Raw genomic sequence first — 24,844 nt, forward strand, 5'->3', positions numbered from 1 at the left:
TCTGGGAAGTCTCTAGTTAGCAGGCACTGGGTTCATCAGGAGCTGGGTCTTCATTCAATTGTCCAGGAGTCATCTATGAAGAAATTCTCAGACACCTGACACAAGATCATAAGTTCAGCCAGAACTTCAAAAGGTTGTATTGTAAATCGCTTGTGGAAAATTGCCAAGAGTAGAAAACTGAATGTGTTTCCAAAGATTAATTTATAAATCACATTGTTTAGGAAAATTTTGTATTTAAAATGTCAAGAATTACTAGTCTGTTTTGAAAGCTGTGATATAGTTTATAGCAACTAGAAAACATTTTGTAATGTGGCGCAAAAATAATGTAAACAAATGAGTCTTGTTATTTTTACGACCTCATTTTTAATGTCAAATGAAAATTGCTTGACTGCGTTTCCGGCTTACAAAAACAATGAATGTAATGTTAAAAAGAAAAAAAAGTTGCATAAAAAGAAAGTTAAGGCTTTCCCTTGCACTCTCTGCTTCTTTCCTGACATCCCTTCCCTAAGACAATTTTGGTACAGCAAAGTACCCGATGGGGAGCATTGGTCTAATAGCCTAAGAGAGAGAGGATTCTTCAAAAAGACAGCAGAAAAGGCTGGAGCCCAAGACTGGAGGTGGGTGGGGGATGTAGACCCTCCCAGGTAACCAGAGAGGAGCAAACCCCAACCGCAGGGTGGTGAAGCCACTTGTGGGCCCTCCAATTGGAGAGGACTGGGCTGAGTGACAGGGAGGTGCACGCTGGGGTCCCGCGCAGGGACGCGGGGAGGGGGAGTTCTGCAGGCGGAGTTGGGGGGAGGGTCGGTCGAACTCCTCGCGGGCCCTGGGAGGGGTAGGGAGCGCTCGTTGGTGACGCGGGGCCCTCACGTGACCGGGAGCTGCAGAGCGACGCAGCCTTCGGTGCAGTCGTCACTCCTGTCTGGGTACCAGCTGCCCGCTGCCCTGCGCACGGCGGGCTGGCATCGGGCCGGGGGAAAGCCGAGCAGGTAAGGGCAGGAGGCCGGGCGGAGGCCAGGGCGGCAGCCGCCCCCCAACCCCCTTAACGGATCCGGGGGTGAGGGACCAAGCGAGGTCAAGTGCCAGGAGCTTTCGCTGATTCTCCTGAGCCCCCTTCCCCCTGCAGGAGAACCGTGGACTTTGACAGGGTGGCTGGTGGCGGCGGGGGGGGGGCAGGAGGGTGGGAAGGGGAGTGTCTCAAGAGGGAAATACAGAGATTGAGATGTCCCTTCCTCCTTTACTCTAATTACTGACCGCACACGTCTGCGCAGCTTCCTGCTCATTTCAGTGGAAGGGACACGCCACGGTGGCGTTCTCAGAGAAAATAAAATGGTGGGCCTTAGTGACTGGACGGTTGGTGGGGGTGGGGTATTGGAATGTTGGGAGGGCGTTTGATAACCAGGTTCCTGAATCCAGACAGGCTAATATTGGGATCTGTGTCCTCGGTGCTGGTCCAAGCATTCAGTGCCTTTACTTTTGGTGTGGCATAGTTTGTGGCGAGGTGAGGGAAGAAGGAGTGGAGAAAACTGCACAGGACCTGTGGAGGTTAGTGCGAGCGTGGGCAATGTCTGTGGACCGCCCGTTGTATGTGAATTATGTATGACAGGAATTTAGGCGCCACTATCTGGTTGGAATATGGGGTGGGACTAGCTAGGGGACTTTCCCTAAACTGTGTTTACTTACCAAGCTTATAATTTGTAACTTAAATTGTATGCTGAAGACCAATAAAGATAGCAAACTTTTTTATGGATGCTTTTGTTTGCACTTTAGATAATATTGAGAAGATATAAATTGTTGTATTGAAGAACATTTCAATTTTTTTTTTCGAAAGAGAGCCTTTGTAGGGGATGGATAGTGATTTTGCAGAAGCAAAAGCCTTCCCCCACACCTTGTCTCTTCTACTGCTGGAGACTCCTAGAGGTGGGTTTAAGGGGAAGTAGAGGACTGTAGGCTGTGATTCTAGAGTATGGGATCTGGGGACCTCTATCTTTCTTGCTGTCCTCCAGTTCTCCAGATACCCTGCCTGTCTGAGCATCTTGGTGAAGGAAATGATGGACATTTGGGAGAAGTCCTAGAATCCTACAGGTGGTTTTAAAATATTTTGCCTGTGTTTCTCCCGTTTTATTTTTCCTGCCTCTCTTTTCCACCCTGCCCATTTCAGTGTTGGGGAAGTGTCAGGGTCTACTTGCCAGGGAATGGGTCTCTAAATCAAGTAAGGCAGGTACTGGGACCCATGCCTTAGATGCTGGGATGTCACAAGCACTCAACATTCACCTTCCCCCTTTTCTCTGTTCCTAGGTCTTCTCATACACCTACAGTAGGGCTCTTTACCACTGGAAGCAAGGGAAAGGGGGAGACTGGCCTGAAACCATGGAAGTTGGTGTGAAGGTAGGCAGTGCCTGGGGATGACAAGAGAGGGTGGCACCAGAGATGGCTGAGACTTGAGAGGGTCTCAGTAGATGGTACTTCTGTCTCTCCTACATTCTGCCAGATTTCCACAGTGTTACCACACCCCGTACTGACTTCAGTACAGGAAACAGTACGAATATTTGGGTAAGAGTAGGCTGGAGTGTGACTGAAAAGAGAAGACTTGGGTGGGGTGCCACGAGATGTGACACATTAGCAGACTGGACCTGGGCTCTGGCAAGGCAAGTACTGGGGTCAGGGATCAGGGTGCTTGTCTGTTCTATGAAGGATTCAGTCTCTATTACCTCCTGTTTGTTTACTTGTCCATAAATCTGCCTGTAGGTCTGCTTCAGGGCTTGAGATAACTGGAAGAAAAGAAACAAAGAGGAAATTGCCCTGGTCAGTATAGACTGGTAAGAGGGATGGGGACTGCCTGGGTAGACCTCAAGGGTGGGTTGGTGGAGGCCAGTGTGTATCCAGTAGGGTCAGTGTCCAGTCTGGAGGATCTTTAGCTTCTCCCTCTCCCAGCCACCTTTCCCACCATCCCTGTCACTTACCCCACACCCTCACCTATATTTTGGTACAGGGAGAGGGTTGAAATGCAGGTGATAAAGAAGTAGTTAATTAATATGCCTGTCACATCAAGAACAAAATATCTACTTTCATCTGTCCTTCCATCTCTCTGTCTGTCTGTCTGTCTCTAGGTCCATAGATCTCATGAGTTTATAGATCTATTTTAAGGTGTATCAGCAACCAAGAAAAAGAAAGAGGAGGAAACTGCCTTGGATTAATACAGGTTGGTATGAGGGTGGGGACCTGTGGGAATGGTAGCCCGAGTAGGTCCAGTAAAAATCAAGGTCTTCTGAGGCCTTCTCAGTCTCTCCCAGTCATAGTGAGTCCTCCCACTATCTTTTCCACCATTTTTTTTTTGGTATAAGGAAATGTGTATGGAAATTCCTTGGGGGAAAATTGTTGGGTACTGGGGGAAATGGGGAGGGGATAAAATAAAAGGGATGGAGAGAGAGTTTGCTAATGATCCTCTTCACCCACCAAGCACATCATTTCTGCATTTTCCTGTCCTTCTGTTTATCTATCTGTATGATGCACAGAATTAGATGAGAAATTTTAGTCCATTTCCTTCCTCCACTTCTAGGTCTACCTCCAGTGGCAGCTGTAGTGGCCTTTGAGTGGCTGAAGACCAACACCCTCACAGGCTTACATCCAAATCTAACACCCTTTTTCCCTAGCCCAACTGAGTACCCCTGTACCTTGTTCGTGCCTTCAGCTGAGTGGTTACATGGGTCGCCTTCAGGAAGTGGGCTGGGTGACTGCAGGACTGGTGATCTGGGCTGGTACTTGCTACTACATTTACAGATTAACCAGGGGAACAGCCCAGAGTGTGAGGAGACTTGCCAGCAATGGGTCTAGAGTCAAGATGGAGACTGTGGCTGGGCTACAGAACCAGACCTTGGCCATGAATGAAGCCATGACTGAGACAGAGATTGAGACTAGGCCCAAGGCCAAAACTGGAGCAGAAACTGGAATGGGAGATGGGGCTGGGGCTGAAGTAGAGACTAAGGCCACTTCTAGAGCCAAACCCAAAACCAACTCTCAGTCTAAGGCAATGGCTGGGGCAGAAGCAGAGGCCCAATCTGAGGTCAAAACAGTGGTCGTGACAGAGACAGAGACTCTGGCTGAGGCCAAAGTCAAAGCCAAGGAAGTGGCCATGAAAGAGGCAGTGACCCAAACTGACTCTGAGACTGGGAGAGTAGTCAAGAAAGAGGCAGTGACCCAGACCAAGGCTAAAGCTTGGGGACTGGTTGCCAGGGTAGGGACCAAGAAAGAAGCAATGACTCAGACAAAAGTGGAAGCTTGTATATTGGCTGAAAAAGAGAAAGAGATGAACAGAGTACTGGTGACACAGAATGAGGCCTTGGCAGCGACCAGGGAAGTGGCCAAGATGAGTGCCATAAACAAGATGGGAATTATGGCTGAGACCAAAGCAAGAGCCCTGGAAGAGACTGTGAGTGTGGCCAAGACTCAGTCTGAGGCCAGGTCTCATACCACAGTTGATGCTAAGGGAAATCTTAATACCATGTCCAGGGCAGAAGCTGGAGTAAATATGAGGTCCTGTGTATCATCTCAGGCTGTGGCCAAGATCCAGGTTAACGACATGCCTCATGCTGGGGTTGAAGCCAAGGGAAATTGCAAAACTGTGTCTAGGGCAGGGTCTGGGGCAGACAAGAGGGCTTCTGCCCAGCCTCAGATTGTAACCAAGGCCCAAGCTGAGTTCAGGACTGGGGCAAGTGTTGATGCTGGGGGTAATACCAATACCATGTGTAAGGCAGGGGCAGAGGCAGATATGAGAGCTACACAACCTCAGACTGTGGCCAAGAAACAGCCTGAGGCAATGTCTGGTGCCAAGGTTGATGACAGGGGAAATACCAATATCATGACATCTAGGTCAATGATTGGAGCTGACATGAAGTCTGTTGCTCAGCCTGAGACTATGCCTGATACCAGGGTTAAGGGTAGAGGTAATTCCAATGCTGTATCTAAAACAGGGGACAAGGCAAACTTGAAAGTCAGTTCCCAGGTTGAGGCCTTGCCTGATTCCAGGGTTAAGACCAGAGACAATCCCAATGCCATGTCTAAGGTGGGAGCTGAGACAGACATGTTATCCTATACACAGCCCCAGCCTTTGGCCAGTGTCCAAGTTGATGCCTTCCCCGATGGCAAGATTAAGGCTAAGGGCAATGCCAACACCATGGCTAAGGAAGGGGCTGGGACAGATACAAAGGCACAGTCTCAGGCTTCTGCCAAGAGCCAGGTTGAGGCTTTATCTAGTGCTAGAGGTAAGGCTAGAAGCAAAGCCAAAGGCAAATGTAAGACAGGGGTCGGGACAGACATGAAAACCCGTGCACAGCCTCAGGCTGGGGCCAAGACACAAGCGGATGTTTTGCCTGATTCCAGGGTTGATACCAGTGAAGATCCTCATGCCATATCTAAGGCAGGAGCTAAGGCAGAACTGAGGGCCTGTGGTCAGCCTCAGGCTATGGCTAGCACCCAGGATGAAACCTTATCTGGTGCTCAGAAAAAAGTCCGAGGCAATCCCAATGCTGTGTCTAAGGCAAGGGCTGGACCAGATGCAAAAGGCTCTGCCCAGTCCCAGGCTGTGGCCAATTCCCCAGGTGAAGCCTTGCCCGGTGCCAGGAAGAAAGTCAAGGGCAATCCCAATGTATCTAAGGCAGGGACTGGGACAGATGTAACAGGCTCTGCCCAGCCCCAGGTGGTGTCAAATTCCCAAGGTGATGCCTTGCCTGGAACCAGGAATAAAGTCAGGGGCAATCCCAATACTATGTGTAAGGCAGGGACTGGGCCAGATGCAACAGGCTCTGCTCTACCCCAGGCTGTGGCCAATTCCCTGGGTGAAGCCTTGCCTGGTGCCAGGAAGAAAGTCAAGGGCAATCCCAATGTGTCTAAAGAATGGGCTGAGCCAGATGTAACAGGCTCTGCCCAGTCCCAGGCTGTGGCCAATTCCCCAGGTGAAGCCTTGCCCGGTGCCAGGAAGAAAGTCAAGGGCAATCCCAATGTATCTAAGGCAGGGACTGGGACAGATGTAACAGGCTCTGCCCAGCCCCAGGTGGTGTCAAATTCCCAAGGTGATGCCTTGCCTGGAACCAGGAATAAAGTCAGGGGCAATCCCAATACTATATGTAAGGCAGGGACTGGGCCAGATGCAACAGGCTCTGCTCTACCCCAGGCTGTGGCCAATTCCCTGGGTGAAGCCTTGCCTGGTGCCAGGAAGAAAGTCAAGGGCAATCCCAATGTGTCTAAAGAACGGGCTGAGCCAGATGTAACAGGCTCTGCCCAGTCCCAGGCTGTGGCCAATTCCCCAGGTGAAGCCTTGCCCGGTGCCAGGAAGAAAGTCAAGGGCAATCCCAATGTATCTAAGGCAGGGACTGGGACAGATGTAACAGGCTCTGCCCAGCCCCAGGTGGTGTCAAATTCCCAAGGTGATGCCTTGCCTGGAACCAGGAATAAAGTCAGGGGCAATCCCAATACTATGTGTAAGGCAGGGACCGGGCCAGATGCAACAGGCTCTGCTCTACCCCAGGCTGTGGCCAATTCCCTGGGTGAAGCCTTGCCTGGTGCCAGGAAGAAAGTCAAGGGCAATCCCAATGTGTCTAAAGAACGGGCTGAGCCAGATGTAACAGGCTCTGCCCATCCTCAGGCTGTGGCCAATTCCCAGGGTGAGGCCTTGCCTGGTGCCAAAAATAAGGTCAAGGGCAATCCCAATGCTGTGTCTAAGGCAAGGGCTGGGCCAGATGCAACAGGCTCTGCCCAGCCCCAGGCTGTGGCCAGTTCTCAAGGTGAAGCCTTGCCTGGTACCAGGAGTAAGGTTAAGGGTAATCCCAATGCTGTGTCTAAGGCAGAGGCCAGGGCAGATGCAACAGGCTCTGCTCAGCCCCAGGCGGTGGTCAATTCTCAGAGAGAGGCCTTGCCTGGTACTAAGAATAAGGTCAAGGGCGATCCCAATGCTGTGTCTAAAGTAGAGACTGTAGCAGATACAATGGGCTCTGCCCAGCCCCAGGAGGTGTCAAATTCCCAAGGTGATGCCTTGCCTGGAACCAGGAATAAAGTCAGGGGCAATCCCAATGCTATGTGTAAAGCAGAGACTGAGCCAGATGCAACAGGCTCTGCCCAGCCCCAGGCTGTGGCCAATTCCCCGGGTGAAGCCTTGCCTGGTGCCAGGAAGAAAGTCAAGGGCAATCCCAGTGTGTCTAAGGCAGTGGCTGGGCCAGATGCAACAGGCTCTGCCCAGCCCCAGGCTGTGGCCAATTCTCAGAGTGAGGCCTTGTGTGGTGCCAAACATAAGGTCAGGGACAAACCTAATGCTATGTCTAAGGCAGAGGCCAGGGCAGATACAACAGACTTTGCTCAGCCCAAAGCTGTGACCAATTCTCAGGGTGAGCCCTTGCTTGTTGCCAGGTGTCTGACCAAGGATAATCCCAATATTGTGTCCAAGTCAGAGGCTGGAGCAGATAAAACAAGCTCTGCTCAGCCCCAGGCCATGGACAGTTCCCAGGGTGTGGCCTTGCTTGGTGCCAGGAGTAAGATCAGGGGCAAACCCAATGCTGAGTCTAAGATAGAGGCCAGTACAGATACAATGGACTACAGTGAGCCTCAATCAATGGCCCATTCCCAGAGTAAGACCTTGCTTGGTGCAAAGGGCAAGGCTGTACCCAAGTCTGAGGCAGAAGCCACAGAGCAAGGTGCTGTCTATGCAAATCCCAAGGCTGAGGCCATACCCACTCCTGAGAGTGAGGGTGGGACCAGCACTCAGGCCTACAGAAAGACTCAGCCTGAGGTCCATGACTATTACTGGAGTGGAATTGGTATTGAAGATTGGATTGCTTCTGAGCGATGGATCAAATTTAGGTTTCAGGCTAGGGATGGATACTGGGAGAATAGCATGTCCTGGGCTGATGATGAGATTGAAGCCAGTATTGAGTCTTGGAGTGGGGCTAGTGAGAAGTCTGGTATTAGGTCCTGGGCAGGGGCTTGTGATGAGACTGACATTAAGTCCTGTCCTGGGGCTATGGCTGAGAATGAGGTTGGTATTAGATCCTGGGCTGAAGTTGGAGACCAGGCCAGCAGGGGGCTCTGGGATGGGAATCATGCCAGTGAAGGGTCCTGGGCTGGGGATAAGGCCATTGCAGGGTCCTGGACTGGAGCTGAGAACCAGGTCAGTGGGGGGTCTTGGGCTGGCAGTGGGAACCAGGCTATTGGGGAATGCTGGACTGGAGGTCAGGCCAGTGAGGGTTCCTGGTCTGGGGGCCAGGCCAGTGGGGTGTCCTGGGCTGGGGAAGAGGCCTTTGGAGGGTCCTGGACTATGGCTGAGAATGAGGTCAATGGAGAGTCTTGGGCTGGGGCTCAAGAACAGGCCAGTGGGAGGTCCCGGGATGGGGCTGGGATTCAGGCTAACGGAGGGTCCTGTGCTGAGGCTAGGGCTGAGAATGAGGCTAGTATTGGGTACTGGGCTGGGGCTCTGGACCAGGCTAGTGAAGAGTCCTGGTTTGGGACTGGTGATCCAGTTGGTGATGGATCCAAGCCTAGATTTGATAATCAGACCAGTGAAAATGTATCCTGGGCTGGTGCTGGTGGCCAGGGCAGTGGAGGGTCTAGGCTGGGGTCTGAGGAGCAGTCCAGTGGAAGGTCCTGGGCTAGGGCTGGGAACCAGGCCAGTAGAGGATTCTTGGTTGGGGTTGTGGACCAGGCTAATGAGGGGTCCTGGGTTAGGACTGGTGATCATTCTGGTGGTGGGTCCAAGCCTAGATCTGAGGATCAGGTCAGTGAAGAAGGGTCTTTGTCTGGGGCCGGTGTCCAGGCTGGTGGAGGGTCCAGGTTGGGGCCTGAGAACCAGTCTAGTGGACAATCCTGGCCTGACTCTGGGGATCAAGCCAGTGAAGGGTTCTTTGTTGGGGTTATGGCCCAGGCCAAAGGAGGGTCCTGGACCAGACCTGGGGATGAGGCTGGTGGTGAAACAAACACTAGATTTGAAGATCAGGCCAATGGAAGAGGGTCCTGGCCTGACAATGGAGGCCAGGCTGGTGGAGGTTCTAGGCTAGGGCCCAGGGACCAGTCCATTAGAGATTCCTGGGCTAGCACTGGGGACCAAGCCAGTGGAGGGTCCACACAGGGGCCTGAGGATCAGTCCAATGGATGGTTCTGTGCTTGCAGTGGAAGTCAGGCCAATGAAAGAGGGTTTTGGGCTGGAGCTGATGGCCAGGCTGTTGGAGGGTCTAAGCCAGGGTCCACAGACCAGTCCAGTGGTGAGTCCTGGGCTGGCACTGGGTGTCAGGCCAGTGGAAGGTCCTGGGTTGGGGCTAGAGATCAGGCAGGTAGCTATTCCAAACCTAGATTTAAGGATCAGGCCAGTGGAGGAGGCTCCCGGGCTGAGACTGGAGATCAAGCTGGTGGCAAATCCTGGACTGGGTCTAGGCTGGAACCTGAGAACCAGGCAAGTGTAGGGTCTTGGCCTATGGCAGGGGACCAGGCCAGTCGAAGGTCCAAGGTCAGTGCTGGGATGGAGGCCAACAAGGAATACTGGTTTAGGGCTGGGGGTCATGCTAATACAGGGTCCTTGTTCTGGAGAGGAGAAGAAGCTGGTATTGTGACCAGGCCTGGAGGTGAAAATGAACCCAGTATAGAATCTAGATCAGGAGCTGAGGAAAAGGGCATCATTAGTTCCAGATTTGGGACTGAGGACAAGGCCAGTATTGGGTCCTGGATGAGATCTGAAGAGGAGTCCTTTATGGATTCCTGTGTGGGGGCTGAGGCTGGAGCTGAGGCCAGGAAGGAGTCTTGGCTTTGGGATGGAGATGCAACCACTACAGGGTCTAGACTTGGGGCTGGGGAAGAGCCTGGCATGGGGTCCTGGGCTTTGGCTGAGGATATAGATGAGGATGAGCTAAGTAGAGCATCTAGCCCTGATATTGAGGAGATCAGTTTAAGGTCTTTGTTTTGGGCTGAGAGTGAGAATAGTAATGAATACAGATCTAAGAGTGAGGAAAATGTCAGTTTTGAGGGTGGTGTTGGAGCTAAGGCCAACACCAAGGATAAGCTTGAGGCTGCTGGTGGAGTCAATGTAAGGTCTTGTTTCCGGGATGGTAATGAAAACAGAAGTGAAGACAAATCTGCACCTAAGGCTAAAGCCAAAAAGTCATCTGAGTCAAGGGGCACATATCCATCCATGGTTCCTGGGGCAGGAATGGGGTCGTGGGCAGGAGCCATGATTTGGACAGAAATGAAGTTTCCATACCAAAATGAGTTCTCCTTACCACCTGAAGATGAGCTCAGAAAGCAGATCAGGTCTGGGGAGAAAACTCAGCCCTGGGCTTGCCGCTGCAAACACAAAGCTAATATGGATCCACAAGAGCTTGAAAAACTCATTTGCATGATTGAAATGACTGAAGATCCTTCTATTCATGAAATAGCCAATAATGCTCTATATAACAGTCCTGATTATCCATTTTCCCACGAAGTCATTCGTAATGCAGGTAGAATCTCAATTATTGAAAGCTTGCTTAGTAATCCCCATCCCAGTGTTAGGCAGAAGGCTTTAAATGCACTGAATAACATCTCGGTGGCTGCTGAAAATCATAGGAAGGTTAAAACATACTTGAACCAAGTCTGTGAAGACACGGTCACCTACCCTTTGAATTCAAATGTGCAGCTGGCTGGACTAAGACTGATAAAGCACCTGACTATTATTAGTGAATATCAGCATATGGTTACAAATTACATTTCAGAATTTCTTCGTTTGTTAACTGTGGGAAGTGGAGAAACTAAAGACCATATTTTGGGAATGCTTTTGAATTTCTCTAAAAATCCATCTATGACAAAAGACTTGCTCATAGCCAATGCACCAACATCACTGATTAATATCTTTAGCAAGAAAGAGACAAAAGAGAACATTCTTAATGCTCTTTCACTATTTGAAAATATAAATTACCATTTTAAAAGAAGAGCAAGAGTGTTTACCCAGGACAAGTTCAGTAAAAATTCCCTTTATTTTGTATTCCAACGACCTAAAGCATGTGCCAAGAAACTTCGAGTCTTAGCAGCAGAATACAATGACCCTGAGGTGAAAGAAAAAGTTGAGCTGTTGTTAAGTAAACTCTGATTAGTTGTATGTTTCCAAACAAATCTGAGTAATATTTTGGTTTTGCAGCCTGGGGGTAATGCACTTTGTAAATTGCATTATAACTTTGAGACTGATGTTACTTATGATGGTCTATAGCTGGACTGTTTTAGGAACACCAAATGAATTCAAACTTTTACTGAAAATACATACGCTGATTTTTACCTTGTCTGGATTGAGATAATTTTAGTATGCTTCATGAGCAGAAACTAAATTGATTCTTCATAAGTAAGGTAATCTTTGGTCCTTTGTGGGGACTTATGTTTATACATTTGAGGTTTTATTTTTCTCATCAATAAAGTTGTGTGTTTTAAGCAGAAAAAAGACATGTCTTTGTCCTTGAGTTTATGATCTTTTTGAAACAGCAAGATGTATGGGGAAAAAATACTAACAAAACCAGAAGTGTCTGACATAGCCAGACCCTTCCCATCAGGGCAGAAACTTCTGCAGGCAACAGTGTTCAGAGAAAGTTTTACAGAGGAGGGGCACTTAAGTAAGCTGGGCTTGAAGGATGGGTTAAAAACGGGGCACAAGGGCATTGGAGGAAGAAAGAGTGGTGGGAAGAAAGGCATGGAGGTGGGAATCCTGCTCCAGAGAGGAGGCTGACCTGCCTGGAGTGCAAAGTGTGGGAAGGAGAGTGATGGGAAATACAGTCCAGCATTTGGGGTGTGTCCCATTCATGGAGGATCCCTGATTGCTAAACTGAGGTGCCTGCATATTACTCCATCCACCCCTGGAAGACACCAAAACCTTTCGTAACCACAGGAATGACAGGATGAAAGGAAAACGATACAGCTGATTTGTGTGCAAGATGGGTCAGAGTTGGGGATGGCCACTGGAGATTGGAACACTGGTTAGGAAGTTATTACCATCGTCCAAGTGCAAGATGATAAAGGCGTGAAATTTCACTGCTGATCATGGGAATGGTAAGGAAGGAAGTGAGAGACCCTTTGAATGAAGAAATGTTGGAATCCATTCTGGGGGCATACGGAGAGGGACAGTTTTATTTTAGAGTTCTGAGGGCATTTGATAGGAAAACATCCTCTTTCTTGGCCAACTCTGGTATCTATGTAAGTGAATACACTAGTTACTATTTGGAAATAAGAAAATATAATAGAAGAAAGAATAATTTTCAGCACTTCTATCAGATTTCTTTTATAAGGCCGGCTGGGCCAGGATCTTTATGGAACCATCAAGAGGGCTGTTGGCATCCATACTGGAGAAGATCCACCTCTCTCCCACCCCAGAGTGTGGTGAGGGGGGCGCACTCCAACTGTGCTGGTGGGAGCATACACTGGTACAAGGCCCATTTGGACACATGTTTTAGCAGCCTTTAAGATGTGCATGCTCTTTGACCCAGTAATTCCACTTGTAGAAATTTATCCTGAGGAAATAACCAAATAATTAGCTTGTACAAGGCTTCACATCATTTTGAAGAGTGAAAAATTGTGAATGACTCAAATGTTTCAAAATAGGCACCTGGCTAAACAAATTAGGGTATGTCTACACATTGAAACATTATGCAGCTCTTAGAAATGTTGATGTGCAGCTACATTAATTTTTAAAAATATATTTTTTCAGTTACAGTTGACATTCAATATTATTTCAAATTAGTTTCAGGTGTACAGCATAGTGGTTAGACATTTTTATAATTCATGCAGTGATCCCCTGATTAGTCTAGTACCCACCTGGCACTATGCATAGTTGTTGCAACATCTATGCTTATTTATTTGTAAAGGACTCAGCATACAATCTTAAGTGGGAAAATAGGCTGTGAAAACACATCTTATACTTTTTAATGAAGAAAAATATATATTTAAATTATCTCTGTGTAAGAACTCTGATGTATACTCTAAGAATGTTAATAGTTTCCTGTGGGTGTTAGATTAATAAGTGATTTTATCTGTGTTGAACTCATCTGAATTTTCTGATTTTTATATAATAAACCAGGATATTTTGCATAATTTACCAAATGGAAACAGTGAGTTCAGGCTAAGCCAGGCTGTAAGTAGCATTTCAGAAGCCTAGAGCAAAAGTATAAATGGATGCTCACATATTTAAGTCTGAGTATTTGGAAGGTATAAACTAAATTTTCAAATAAATATTATTTAAATAAAGCTGTAAATGTGTGTGTAAATGTTTGAAAATTTAAATCTTACTAACTTTTTAAGAAACTGAAACTGTTCTCTATTCTAGCATCCAATGGCTACCAACTTTCTAATGGAAAAAATGATATCACACTTGTGGTGGATTGTGCAATCTGCTGCCTTAATCCCCCTTCAGGAATAAAGAGTTTATTATTTCAGTTGCTAGGAGTGCTTCCAGCAGACAGCCCTCAGCTGTCAGCCCTCTTCAGGAATTTCCTCAGCTGGAGAGCCACCTCCCCCAAGGTCATACCCCACTCCTGGGGTACTTCACATGCAATGACTGATCAACATTGCCTTCTTGCCCCAAATTGGTTAGCTTAATTTCTCCCTATGTCCAATCCTACTTTTTTCTTTTCCTGTCCACAGGTGTTGATCCCAAGAACATTCCCTAATAAAAGCCCTTCATGCTGATCTCTGTCTCTGAGTCTGCTCTCCAGGAAGCCAGCCTATAACAGTTGGTATGAGAAGCAGTGAGGAAAGCATACATTGTGATTTAATTTTGGAGATGGATCACCTACTGCTCAGCTGGCAATGAGGACTCAGTCATTGGTGGTAGGTGGAATAGAGAGGCACCTGAAACAGGTGGCAGAGGAATTGTTACAGCTTTCACTGATGATGAAATGGGGGGGGGCACTGGTGGAAGAGAATGCATTAATTGCTACCATATAGCAGAATTTTGAGAAATATGTGGGAAATATTAAATATAAGGAAGTCCAGAAAATTGGGTGGCTATTGCTAAGCTTGATTGACCTCCAGAAAGAAAGAAAGAAAAAAGAAAAGCTGAATGAAATTAATGAAAATTAAAAGCTATGTGAGAAAGTCAGAGAGGGCTTCATTCAGAGCATATAAAGAAGCCCTCACCTTTTCCAGGTAGAAGGTAAAGAAATTTGAGAACCAGGCCCAGGACTTATTGGAAGCAAGCTTCAAAGAAAGTTAAAATCCCAACCAAGACAAGTCTGCTATGCCCTGCTTGGAAGGAATGAGACCCTGACACATGAGATGATGACATGTTGATTGATGTCCCTAAAAATCTTGTGTCCGCAGATTTCCCTAAACTCCCTGAACATTCAGAAGTATCCCACTTCTTTTTATTAAGGGGTAGTGCCTCACCTTGCCTGAACATGCAAACCCCTTTCCCCTGTAAGATAACGTGTTTCCCTCAGAATCTGTCCCCACCTCCCATTCTGTCCATTGGGCCTATATCTAGGGCTATGGCATAGCATAGCTGCCAGCAGACAGCTGCCACATCTCTGGGGATGTGCTAGGCCTGATAAGGAAGAAAAGAGAATGCCCAAAGAAAGAGCTGCAGGACCTAGCCAGCAAGTACTAGCAGGTGCTAAGGGAATAAGCATGGGACTGATCAGGGGAGCTAGAATATAAAATTGACTAAGGGTGAATTAATTGATTTAGGAGTTCTGTCTCAAAATACAATATCTATCACCCTGGGAAAGACCCCAGGAGATCATGTGAACTCACACTAGAATGACTCCTCAAAGTATGCAAAAATACAGTGGCCCACATTGAGTGAGGTATAAATGCCAGAGCTGTCATAGCAGATGGTGGGAGAAGGGATTAAAGGCTCAGGGGAGTGGGAATGATAGAATTAATATGCTATATAAGCCAGGAAATACTCCAGAGAACCATGTTCTGCAGGAAGACCTAAAGGGCACACCCTATAAGGAATGCACTGGTGAGAGGATCACCAGCATCACTGAGAAGTTCAGTGGTGGCTAGCTTTTGAAGGCCAGAGCTCAGAGAAGGAGAGGATGTTATAGGATGAGAATGACTGATAGAAACAGTGATGGCTCTGAAGCAATAGAGGATGATTTACTTAACTGTCAGAAGTCACGTGGATGAAAATACCATAATGGACAGCAGGGAGATCTGACCTGCAGAGAGCTGAGGAGATGGTTAATAGAATACAGTACCCCTACTAAATAGATGGTTAAGAGGTAATCAATAGAAGATGAGTAGTCAATATAACAGCACCCTAAGGAAAATTGGCAGCCAACAATCTGTACTCAATCCGTGCAATCAAAAGAAATTTAATATGTTCAGGAGTCTGAGGAAGGTGTCTCAATAAAAAGTCATAATCCCTTGCTCACCTTCTGGCCCTAAGTCAGTTTTTTTAAAAAAATATTTTTTAATTAAAATACAGCTAACATACAATGTTATATTAGTTTCAGGTGTACATCATAGTTATTAAACAGTACCCACCTAGATCTATACAGTGTTATTACCATATTATTGATTTTATTCCCTATGCTAAAGAAGTGATCACCATAAGTCCAGCAACCATCTGACACTGTACTATGCTATCACAATATAATTGATCTTCCCCCCCCTTTAAAATTTTCAATTAGAGTTGACGTTCAATATTATTTTATATTAGTTTCAAGTGTACAGCATAGTGGTTAGACATTTATATAATTTAAGAAGTGATCCCCCTAACTAGTACCACCTGGCCCTATACATAGTTATTGCCATATTATTAATTATATTCCTATACTTTACATCCTCGTGATTATTTTGTAACTACCAATTTGGATTTCTTAATACCTTCACCTTTTTCACCCTGCATCCAACCCCATTCCCATCTATCACCATGATAGATCTAACACCTATCTGACACCATACATAGTTATTACAATATTATTGACTATATTCTTTATGCTAGACCCTACATCCCCATGACTACTGTGTAACAGCCAATTTGTACTTCTTAATATCTTTCCCTTTTCACCCATCATTAACCCTCTCCCATCTTAAAGAAGTCCCTCTAAGATTCCTTGTAATACTGGTATGGTGGTGATAAACTCCTTTAGCTTTTTCTTGTCTGGGAAGCTCTTTATCTGTCCTTTGATTCTAAATGATAGCTTTGCTGGGCAGAGTAATCTTGATTATAGGTCCTTGCTTTGAATACTTCCTGCCGATCTCTTCTGGCCTGCAAAGTTTCTGTTGAGAAATCAGCTGACAGTCTTATGGGGGCTCCCTTGTAGGTAACTAACTGCTTTTCTCTTGCTGCTTTTAAGATTCTCTCTTTGTCTTTAACCTTTGGCATTTTAATTATGATGTGTCTTGGTGTTGGCCTCTTTGGGTTCATCTTGTTTGGGACTCTCTGTGCTTTCTGGGCTTGTATATCTATTTCCTTCACCAGGTTAGGGAAGTTTTCTGTCATTGTTTCTTCAAATAGGTTTTCAATTCCTTGCTCTCTCTCTTCTCTTTCTGGTACCCCTATAATGTGAATATTGCTATGCTTGATATTGTCCCAGAGGCCCCTTAAATGCTCCTCAATTTTTTGGATTCTTTTTTCTTTTTGCTGTTCTGCTTGGGTGTTTTCGGTTACTTTATTTTCTACATTGCTGGTTTGATCCTCTGTTTCATCTAATCTACTGTTGATTCCCTGTCATGTATTCTCCACTTCTGTTACTGTATCCTTTATTTCTTACTCGTTCTTTTCCATGTTTTCTATCTCCATTTTTATGTTTTCTATCTCTTTGTTAAAGTTCTTCCTGAGATAATTGAGCATCCTTATAACCAGTGTTTGAAACTCTGTATCTGATAGATTGCTTGTCTCCATTTTGTTTAGTTATTTTTCTGGAGCTTTGTTTTGTTCTTTCATCTGGGACACGTTTCTTTGTTTCCCCATTTTGGCTGCCTCCCTGTGTTTGTTTCATGTATTAGGTAGGGCTTCTGCGTCTTCTGTTCTTACTAGAGTGACCTTATGTAGTAGGTGTGCTGTGGGGCTCAGTGTGCAGTCTTTCTGGCCACCTGAGCCACACACTCCAGGTGTGTCCTTGTGTGGGTTATGTGTGCCCTCCTCTTGTAGTTGAGCCTTGATTGATAATTGCTCGTCAATGGAAGGGACTGACCCTTGGGCTCACTGGTTGTGAGGACTGGCCTTGACTACAGTGGAAGAGTTGTTATGCAGGGGCTGACCTTACAGAGAAGTATCTGCCTCAGCAGGACTCTGGTGCCGGCCCAATCACCCCTTGGATGTGTCATTCTTGGAGGCAGCTGGGTGATGCTCCAGTTCCTTTTGAAGCTGGCCACTGGGGGCAACAGCCCCAGGACCACCTTGGAAGGGATGTGGTATATGTCAAGTTCAGCTGCAGCCCATGCCCCACCCAGGGCTATCCAGCAGGAGCCACCAAGAAATTTGCAGATGGCTGCTGCCCATGTCATGCTTGGATGAGCCTTGAGAGGCCAAGCTGTGAACCAATACTGGCTGCCGCTCCTGCTGAGCTTAAGGCTGCTCAGCCAGAGGTACACACTCAAGCCAAATGCTGCTTGTCTGGGTTCCATGAAGCTTTGAGAGACCCTTGGAAAGTCTACAGCCTGAGCTAAGGCAGGTGGTTTGTACAAAAAAGCCACTGGAAGTGGACTGGGTGTGCCTGAAAGTTGGGTGGGGAGGGGTCTCCAATTGACAGGGTGTGGTAAACAAACAGCAGAAACTCAGATATGGCGGCAGCCTGTGCCTGCACTCCAGGAAGGGGCAGGGCTCAACAGAGAAACAATGGCCTCTGCCGGCTTCTCAGTCCAGGAGAAAGCTGCCTCTCCAGCCCCCATCCCAAGCCAGACAACTCAGTTCCCCACCATATGTCCCGCCTCCTTTCCAGCTTCTACCCCAGCATTAGAGCTCAAAGTGAGTGATTCTGTTGGTGGGTAAGTCCGCACGGTCTCTTTAAGAGGAGAGCCTGGGAGTGCAGCCTCCCTTCATCTCACTCAGTCGCAATCTCCGCTGGTTTTCACAACCAGAAATTATGGGGACTTCTCTTCCTAGCACTACAACCCTGGGCTGGGGTGAGTCTGGGACCTCTTGTTCCTCTGAGGGGTGGGAGGGACCTCTACAGCTGAATTATCCCTCTGGATCTTTAACGGTCACGTGCAGGTATGGGACCAGCCTGTTCCATGTCTCTGCCCTTCCTACCAGTCTCGAGGTGGCTTTTTCTGCACATCTTTAGTTATAGGATTTCGGTTCAGCAAGATTTTAGGCTATTCCCAATGATGGTTTTTTTTTTTTTTTTTTTTTTTTTTTTGTGTGTGTATGTTTTTTTTGTAGTTTAGCTGTAATTTTGATGTGATTGTGAGAGAAGGTAAGTACAGCATTTTCCTACTGCACCATGTTGATATTCCCTAAGTCAGTTTTTGATCCAGAGTGCACTGTTTGAAGGAAAAGCTGTGTGCCCAGGAAGAAAAAGCCTACAACATATGCATAGTAAAGATTCCTCCAGTCCTTCCATGTACCCAGGTAACGGTCTGCTGGGGAAAGAGGAATACACAAATATCTTGAGGACTGATGGACACTGGTTATGAGTTGATATTGATACAAAGAGGCCTAAAATATCATTGTGTTCCCCCCCCTGTTAGAATAGGGGCAGATAGGAATCCAGTATTAAGTGGGCTTCCAGCCTATGTTAGTTTCACAGTGGCTCCACTGGGTCTACAGACCCACACAGTGGTTATTTTCCTGGTCTTTAAATATATAATGTGAAAAGACATTTTGATAATTGGTAGAAACCCCATATTTGTTCCTTGGCCTGTGGAGTAATTGTAATTAAGAAGGGCAAGTGGAAGTTTCTGAAACTGCCCTTTCTTTTCTTGGCTGAGATTGTAAATGAAAACCCATGGCATCTCAAGGAGGATGGCAGAAGTTAGTGCCACCTTTAAAGACCTAAAGAGTGCTGGGATGTCTTCCGCATCATATCTCAATTTAATGACCAGTTTGGGCCCCTGGAAACATGGACATATCCTGGTAGATGACAGTAGACTATTGCAAACTCAACCAAATAGTAACATAAGTACAGTTGCCGTGTCACATACGATATCTTTGCTAGAGCAGGATGACATGGCCTGACATACCTAGTAATCAGCTATTGATTTAAAAAATGTGTTTTTTCTATCCCTATCAGAAAAAGTTCATATTTACATAGACTGGACAACAGTATACATTTAGTATTTTTTTTCTGGAGTCTGTACTAACTATCCTGTTCTCTGTCATGATATAATCTGAAGAGATCTGGACCATCTGAATATAATACTAGTCCATTATGTTGATGACATCATGATAATTGGACCAAAATGAGTAAGAAGTGGCTAGCACATTAGAGGCCTTGGTAAGACACATGTACTCCAGAGGATGGGGCATAAACCCTACAAAGATCCAGGGGCTGGCTACATTAAGTAGAGTTTTTAGGGGTTGAATGGTCTGGGGTATGCCAGGAGATTCCGTCCAAAATAAAGGACAAATTATTGCACTTTTCACCTTCCCCACTAAGAAGGAAGTTCAACATTCGGTAGGCTTCATTGGGTTCTGGAAGCAACACATTTCACACCTGGAATTTCTCTACCTATATACTTGGTGACACAAAATGCTGCCAGCTTTGAGTGGGGCCTAGAGCAAGAGAAGGCCCCAGGCTGTGGTTTCAAGCAGTCCTGCCACTTGACCCATACAATAGATAGACTGTAAGGTATTAGAGGTATCTGTGTTGCGGAAGATGCCATTTGGAGTTTTTGGTAAACCCCAGTGGGAAAGTCACAGCTTAGTCCAGAACTTAGATTCTGGAGCAAAGCTATGCCACATGCAGTGGAGAACCATTTATCTTTTTAAAAACAGCTCCTGAGATGCTACTGTAGAGATGGAATGCCTGGCCATAGGACATCCAGTGACCATGCATCCAGAACTGCCCATGGTGAGCTGAGTTCTGTTAGATCCACCAAGATAGACGGGTGGGCAAGCCCAGCAACAAGATGGAAGATTTACACACAGGATCAAGCACAAGCAGGACTGGAGGGCACAAGCATCTGATCCTCCATGATATCCATTAATGGAGCACTAGTATTTTTCACTCACCTTATACCTGTGGCCTCATGGGGGATCTCTTTTGACAAGCTAACTGAAAAGGAAAATCCAAGTATTGTTCACAGATTGGTGAGCTTGGTAAGTGGGTGTCAGCAAGGGTAGCAACTACAGTCTGAGAAAGCCTTGGTGATCAGGACTGAGTGTCTGGGTCATACCACCAGGTAAACCACCAAGACCCGAAGAGTGATGAGGATCTGTGATTGATAGTGAGAGAGGGAGACAATCATTTGCAACTTTGATACCAGCTGCAGTGTTGGGGGCTGTAGTTTGTCCTAAATTTCCCCTAGGAAGAGAGGCCCTGCAAGAGCCAATCCCAGAACTTATATGAAGTGGATCTTGGAGGCACACGGTTTGGACTGTAGTGGATATGGTACTGCAATGCCCTGCCCAATAAAGGCAATAAAGGCCTTATTATTTCAGTTATTAGGAATGTTGCCATCAGAGAGCCCTTGGCTGTTAGCCCCCTTCAGGGTTACATCAGCTAAGAGTTGTCTTGTTCAAGATCACATCTCATTCTCAGGGTGGCCCACATCCAATGACTCATTTATGCTGTGTATAACACTCGGCTCTCTTGCTCCTACTTGAGATAGCTTGGAAGTTTCATCCTATCTTCAGCATTCCCTACAGGGTATGCTGAGGCATTCAATTGATAGTGCACTGAAATTTGATTTCTTCCTCTTTTCATTCCTGCTTCTTTCTCCCTTTCCTTCCACAAGTTTTGATCCCAGGAACACTCCCTAATAAACCTCCTATACTCTAGTTTTGTCCCAGAATCTGCTTCCTGGGGAATCCATTCTGTGACAATGCTTTACACATGTTATGTCTATCTATCTATCTATCTATCTATCTATCTATCTATCTATCTATCTATCTATCATCTTAAAATCAAGAGTAATATGAGTTGTTTAATATTGTTAAATATTCTTTAGCCTCCATGTTCAACTTTTGCTAGAGATGGAATGCCTGGTCATAGGACATCAAGTGACCTGTGGAAGCACAAACTGGAAAAGAAAGACAAGTAAGAAAATGGACACTACTGGGAAATGAAAGTTGTTAAGCAAAAACCTATTGCATTCATATATCTTGGAAGAAGATTTTGACAAGTTAGCTTGTTTTTTCCTCTTCCCTAAGTGCTTCCACTGCTGGAATCTTCCCTGTAGTTTAAATAATGTCTGTCTCTATGTTCGCGGTGGCACAATACACAAATCTTCATAGCATTTGGACACAGTTGCCTTTTGTTTAGAGGATATAGGGAAACAGATGTGGAGAAGCATTTTCCTGGAGCCTGAATAGCGTTAGTCAAAGTGCAGATGTCTTGGGTTAAGAGTTGCATGGAGCGAACAATGTGCACCAGATCCCATGTGACACAGACACCCATGTGTCTTTAATAAGACAGAGAGAGAGAGAGAGAGAGAGAGAGAGAGAGAGAGAGAGAGGAAGGAGATGTGCAGGACCTTAAAACACGGGATTTAGGAGGGCCCTTGTGCCCAGTTCTAAGGATAACACTGAAGCTAGGATAGCATTGGATAACATTCCTAGCTGTTTTGGAGAGTTAAGTGGTCCTATAGCTCTGGGTCTGACTGTGGCCCCAAATCCCCAGATTCTTTATTTTTTTTTTCCAGTTATATAAAATTTAATAACATCGAAATATCTAATAGCATTGAAAAATGTTCACACTATATGTAACAGGTGATATATAAAACATAATCCAAAAAAGGAAGGGGAAATAAAAAGATAAACCAAAAACACAAATACGGTGGTAGAAATATGTCCAAATATATCAGTAATTATAATAAACATAAATAGATTAAATTTATCTGTCACAATACAGGGATTATTAGATTTTATTTTATTTTTTTTTTAATTAAATTTATTGGGGTGACAATTGTTAGTAAAATTACATAGATTTCAGGTGTACAATTCTGTATTACATCATCTATAAATCCCATTGTGTGTTCTACTGTTGCTGTTGTAGCAGACTCAGGGCTCAGGGGTTGGTTTAAAGTTTTGGGTACAGTAGCCTTACAGGGTCATGCACATATGAGGAATAATTTAACATCACTTTTTGAAGATGAAAATGCAGTCCCTCTTCTTGGGCAAGAAAGCCCATTTCTGGGAAACACATGAACTGATTGGCCCTGAAAGTAGTGTAGCATAGGGGAAAGAGTGCAATCTGGAGTAGGGGATGAAGGAGGAAGTGTATTAACATTTCTCTTCCCCTTCTGTATTTCATACATGAAGGAGCGTATTTAGGAGGGGAAGGAAATGAATCTGGTTTGAACTCTTTGATTGAGGTGTCTGTGGGACTTCCAAGTAGAGATGCTCCATGTCCATTTGAAAAGTATGGATCTAGAGTTTAGAAGACAGCTCTGACTAAAGATACGTATTATAATTGGTAATTGAAACCAGGGAGTGAGTCACATAGTCCCAGAAAGGGATACAGATTGAAAAACTGAGGACAGAATGTTGAAGAAGCTCAATGTGTGTGGGACTTTGGCAGGGAGGAGTGCAGAACTGAAACAGAGGGTATAGCCTCATCAATATTATAACACATTATCTCTGTATGTTCTTTCTCCCCCCCTTTAAAAAATTGTGGTAAAGTACATAAAGCATGTACCATCTTCACCATTTTTAAATGTACAGTTCATTGACATAAGTATATCTAAATTGTTGTATAACCATCACCACCATTCACCTCCAGAACTATTTCCATGTTCTCAAACTGAAATTCAGTACCCATTAAACAATAACTTCCTATTATCCCCTCCCTTCAGCAGCTGGCAAACACCATTCTACTTTCTGTATCTATGAATTTGACTACTCAAGTTACCTCATATAAGTGGAATCATGCAGTATTTGTCTTTTCGTGACTGGCGTATTTCACTTGGCATAATGTCACTTGGCATAATGAATCTGCTTGGACTGCTAGAACAAAATACTACAGACTGGGTGGCTTAAACAACAGAAATCCATTTTCTCACAGTTCTGGAGGCTGGGAAGTCCAAGATTAAGTGTTGGTAAATTTGGTTTCTGTAAGAACTCTCTTTCTGGCTTGTAGATAGCTGCCTTCTCGCAATGATCTCACACAGTCTTCCCTTGCTGCGTGCACATGGAGAATGAGTGAGTGAGCTTTCTGGTGTTCTCTTCTTTTAAGGACATAATCCCTATCGGGTCAGGCACCCACCCTTATGATCTCATTTAACCTTAATTACTTCCTTTGATGCCCCATCTCCAAATACAGCCATACCAGGGATAAGGGCTTCAACATATGCATTTTCGGGGCACACATACATTCAGTCCATAACAGTTCTCAAGGTTTTGTTTGTTTGTTTACATTCTTTACACAAAATTGGAGTCCTATTCAGTTTCAAAACCTGGATTTTAAAAATGTAATTTCCATAGTTATAGAGTACAATCAGATTTATAACAGCAACAACAAAAATCCATCAGAACTTTGCTTCATTCTTCCCCACTCCAGATTTCTGCTTCTCAGACAGTCACTTTCAAACTTTTTAACTCTTTCTTATGGTAGCACCTCCATATTTCTAAATAATCTGTTTATACTTTTATTTATTGATTTTTAATGTTTATACATCAGTTATGACTTCCTACAATGGAAGGATTCAGTTACCTCCCACCCCATATACAACCACACTTTTACCACATTCTTCCAATATATTGTTGTTATATCATTATATTTTGTTAAATCAATATTCACTGTTTATATTATGTCTGCATAAATATTCATAGCTGAGCCATGAGAAGTAGTTAAGAGTATAGATTCTGCCACTGTACAGCTTGGCTTCAAATTTTGGATTTTTCACTTAATAGCTGTGTGATCTCCGGCAAATCTATTTATTTCTCTGTGTCCCACTTTCCCCATATTTAGAATGGGAATAACGATAATACCTATTTTATAGGATTGCTGTGAAGATTAAAAGATTAAACACTTAGAGTAGTACTTGGTACATCGTAATTGGCATATATTATATATTATTGTTACTCCTTGTATACATTTTTGTTTTCCCTTCAATTCTGCCTGTTTTTGCTTCATGTATTTTGAGGCTTTACCATTAGGTGCATGTATGTTTATAATTATAAGATACAGTTTGTTATATCTTCTTCATGGACTGACCCTTTCCTCATTATAAACGGCCCTTCTTTGTCTCTAATAACAATGCTTGTCTTAAAGCTTAATTTTTCTGATATTAGTATAACCATTCCGGGCCCCTTTTGATTACTGTTTGCATGTTATATCTTTTTCTATCCTTTTATTTTAAACTATTTGTGTCTTTGACTCTGAATGTCTTTTGTAGACAGCATATGGTTGGATCATGTTTAAATTCATTCTGCCAATCTATGCCTTTAAATTGTTTAGTTAATATATATTTAATGCAATCACTGATAAGATAGGATTTATATCTTTTGTTTCTATGTTCCTCCATTATTGCCTTCTTTTATGTTAAGTAAGCATTTCCTAGTGTACCATTTGAATTCCCTTGTCATTTCTTTTGCTAATTTTAAAATGTATTTTCTTAGTGGTTAACCTGGGGATTACAATTAACAACTTAACTTATAAAAATCAAGTTCCAATCAATATCAACTTAATAACAAATCTTTGCTCACAGTAGCTCCACTTCCTCCCTACTATAGGGAGGAAGTGGAGCTACTGTGAGCAAAGATTTGTTACACAAATCACATCTTCATACATTGTATGTACATCAA

The 24,844-nt window shown here is 45.0% G+C and overlaps 1 protein-coding gene across 10 annotated transcripts in view; it reads left to right on the forward strand.

Moving 5' to 3' along the window:
* The first annotated feature begins 806 nt into the window (after window positions 1-806).
* ARMCX4 (armadillo repeat containing X-linked 4) overlaps window positions 807-24,844 on the forward strand; it is a 34,646-nt gene continuing 10,608 nt past the window's right edge. Inside the window, exons 1-7 of one of the 10 annotated variants that reach the window (XR_012493464.1) lie at window positions 807-986; window positions 1,414-1,542; window positions 2,296-2,385; window positions 2,746-2,802; window positions 3,108-3,199; window positions 13,624-13,809; window positions 21,049-21,137. Coding sequence is in view for 7 of the 10 variants with exons in the window: in XM_074323967.1 (XP_074180068.1) it covers window positions 3,701-11,092 (7,392 nt within the window). In the remaining 3 variants the exon portion in view is untranslated. Of the gene's footprint in view, window positions 987-1,413; window positions 1,543-1,622; window positions 1,918-2,003; window positions 2,083-2,295; window positions 2,386-2,745; window positions 2,817-3,107; window positions 3,200-3,556; window positions 13,810-21,048; window positions 21,138-24,844 lie in introns of those variants that run through there. The other 9 variants (XM_074323967.1, XR_012493463.1, XR_012493465.1 and 6 more) reach the window with 9 other exon arrangements.

The sequence above is a fragment of the Rhinolophus sinicus genome, chromosome X, assembly GCF_036562045.2.
Source record: "Rhinolophus sinicus isolate RSC01 chromosome X, ASM3656204v1, whole genome shotgun sequence".
Lineage (NCBI taxonomy): Eukaryota > Metazoa > Chordata > Mammalia > Chiroptera > Rhinolophidae > Rhinolophus > Rhinolophus sinicus.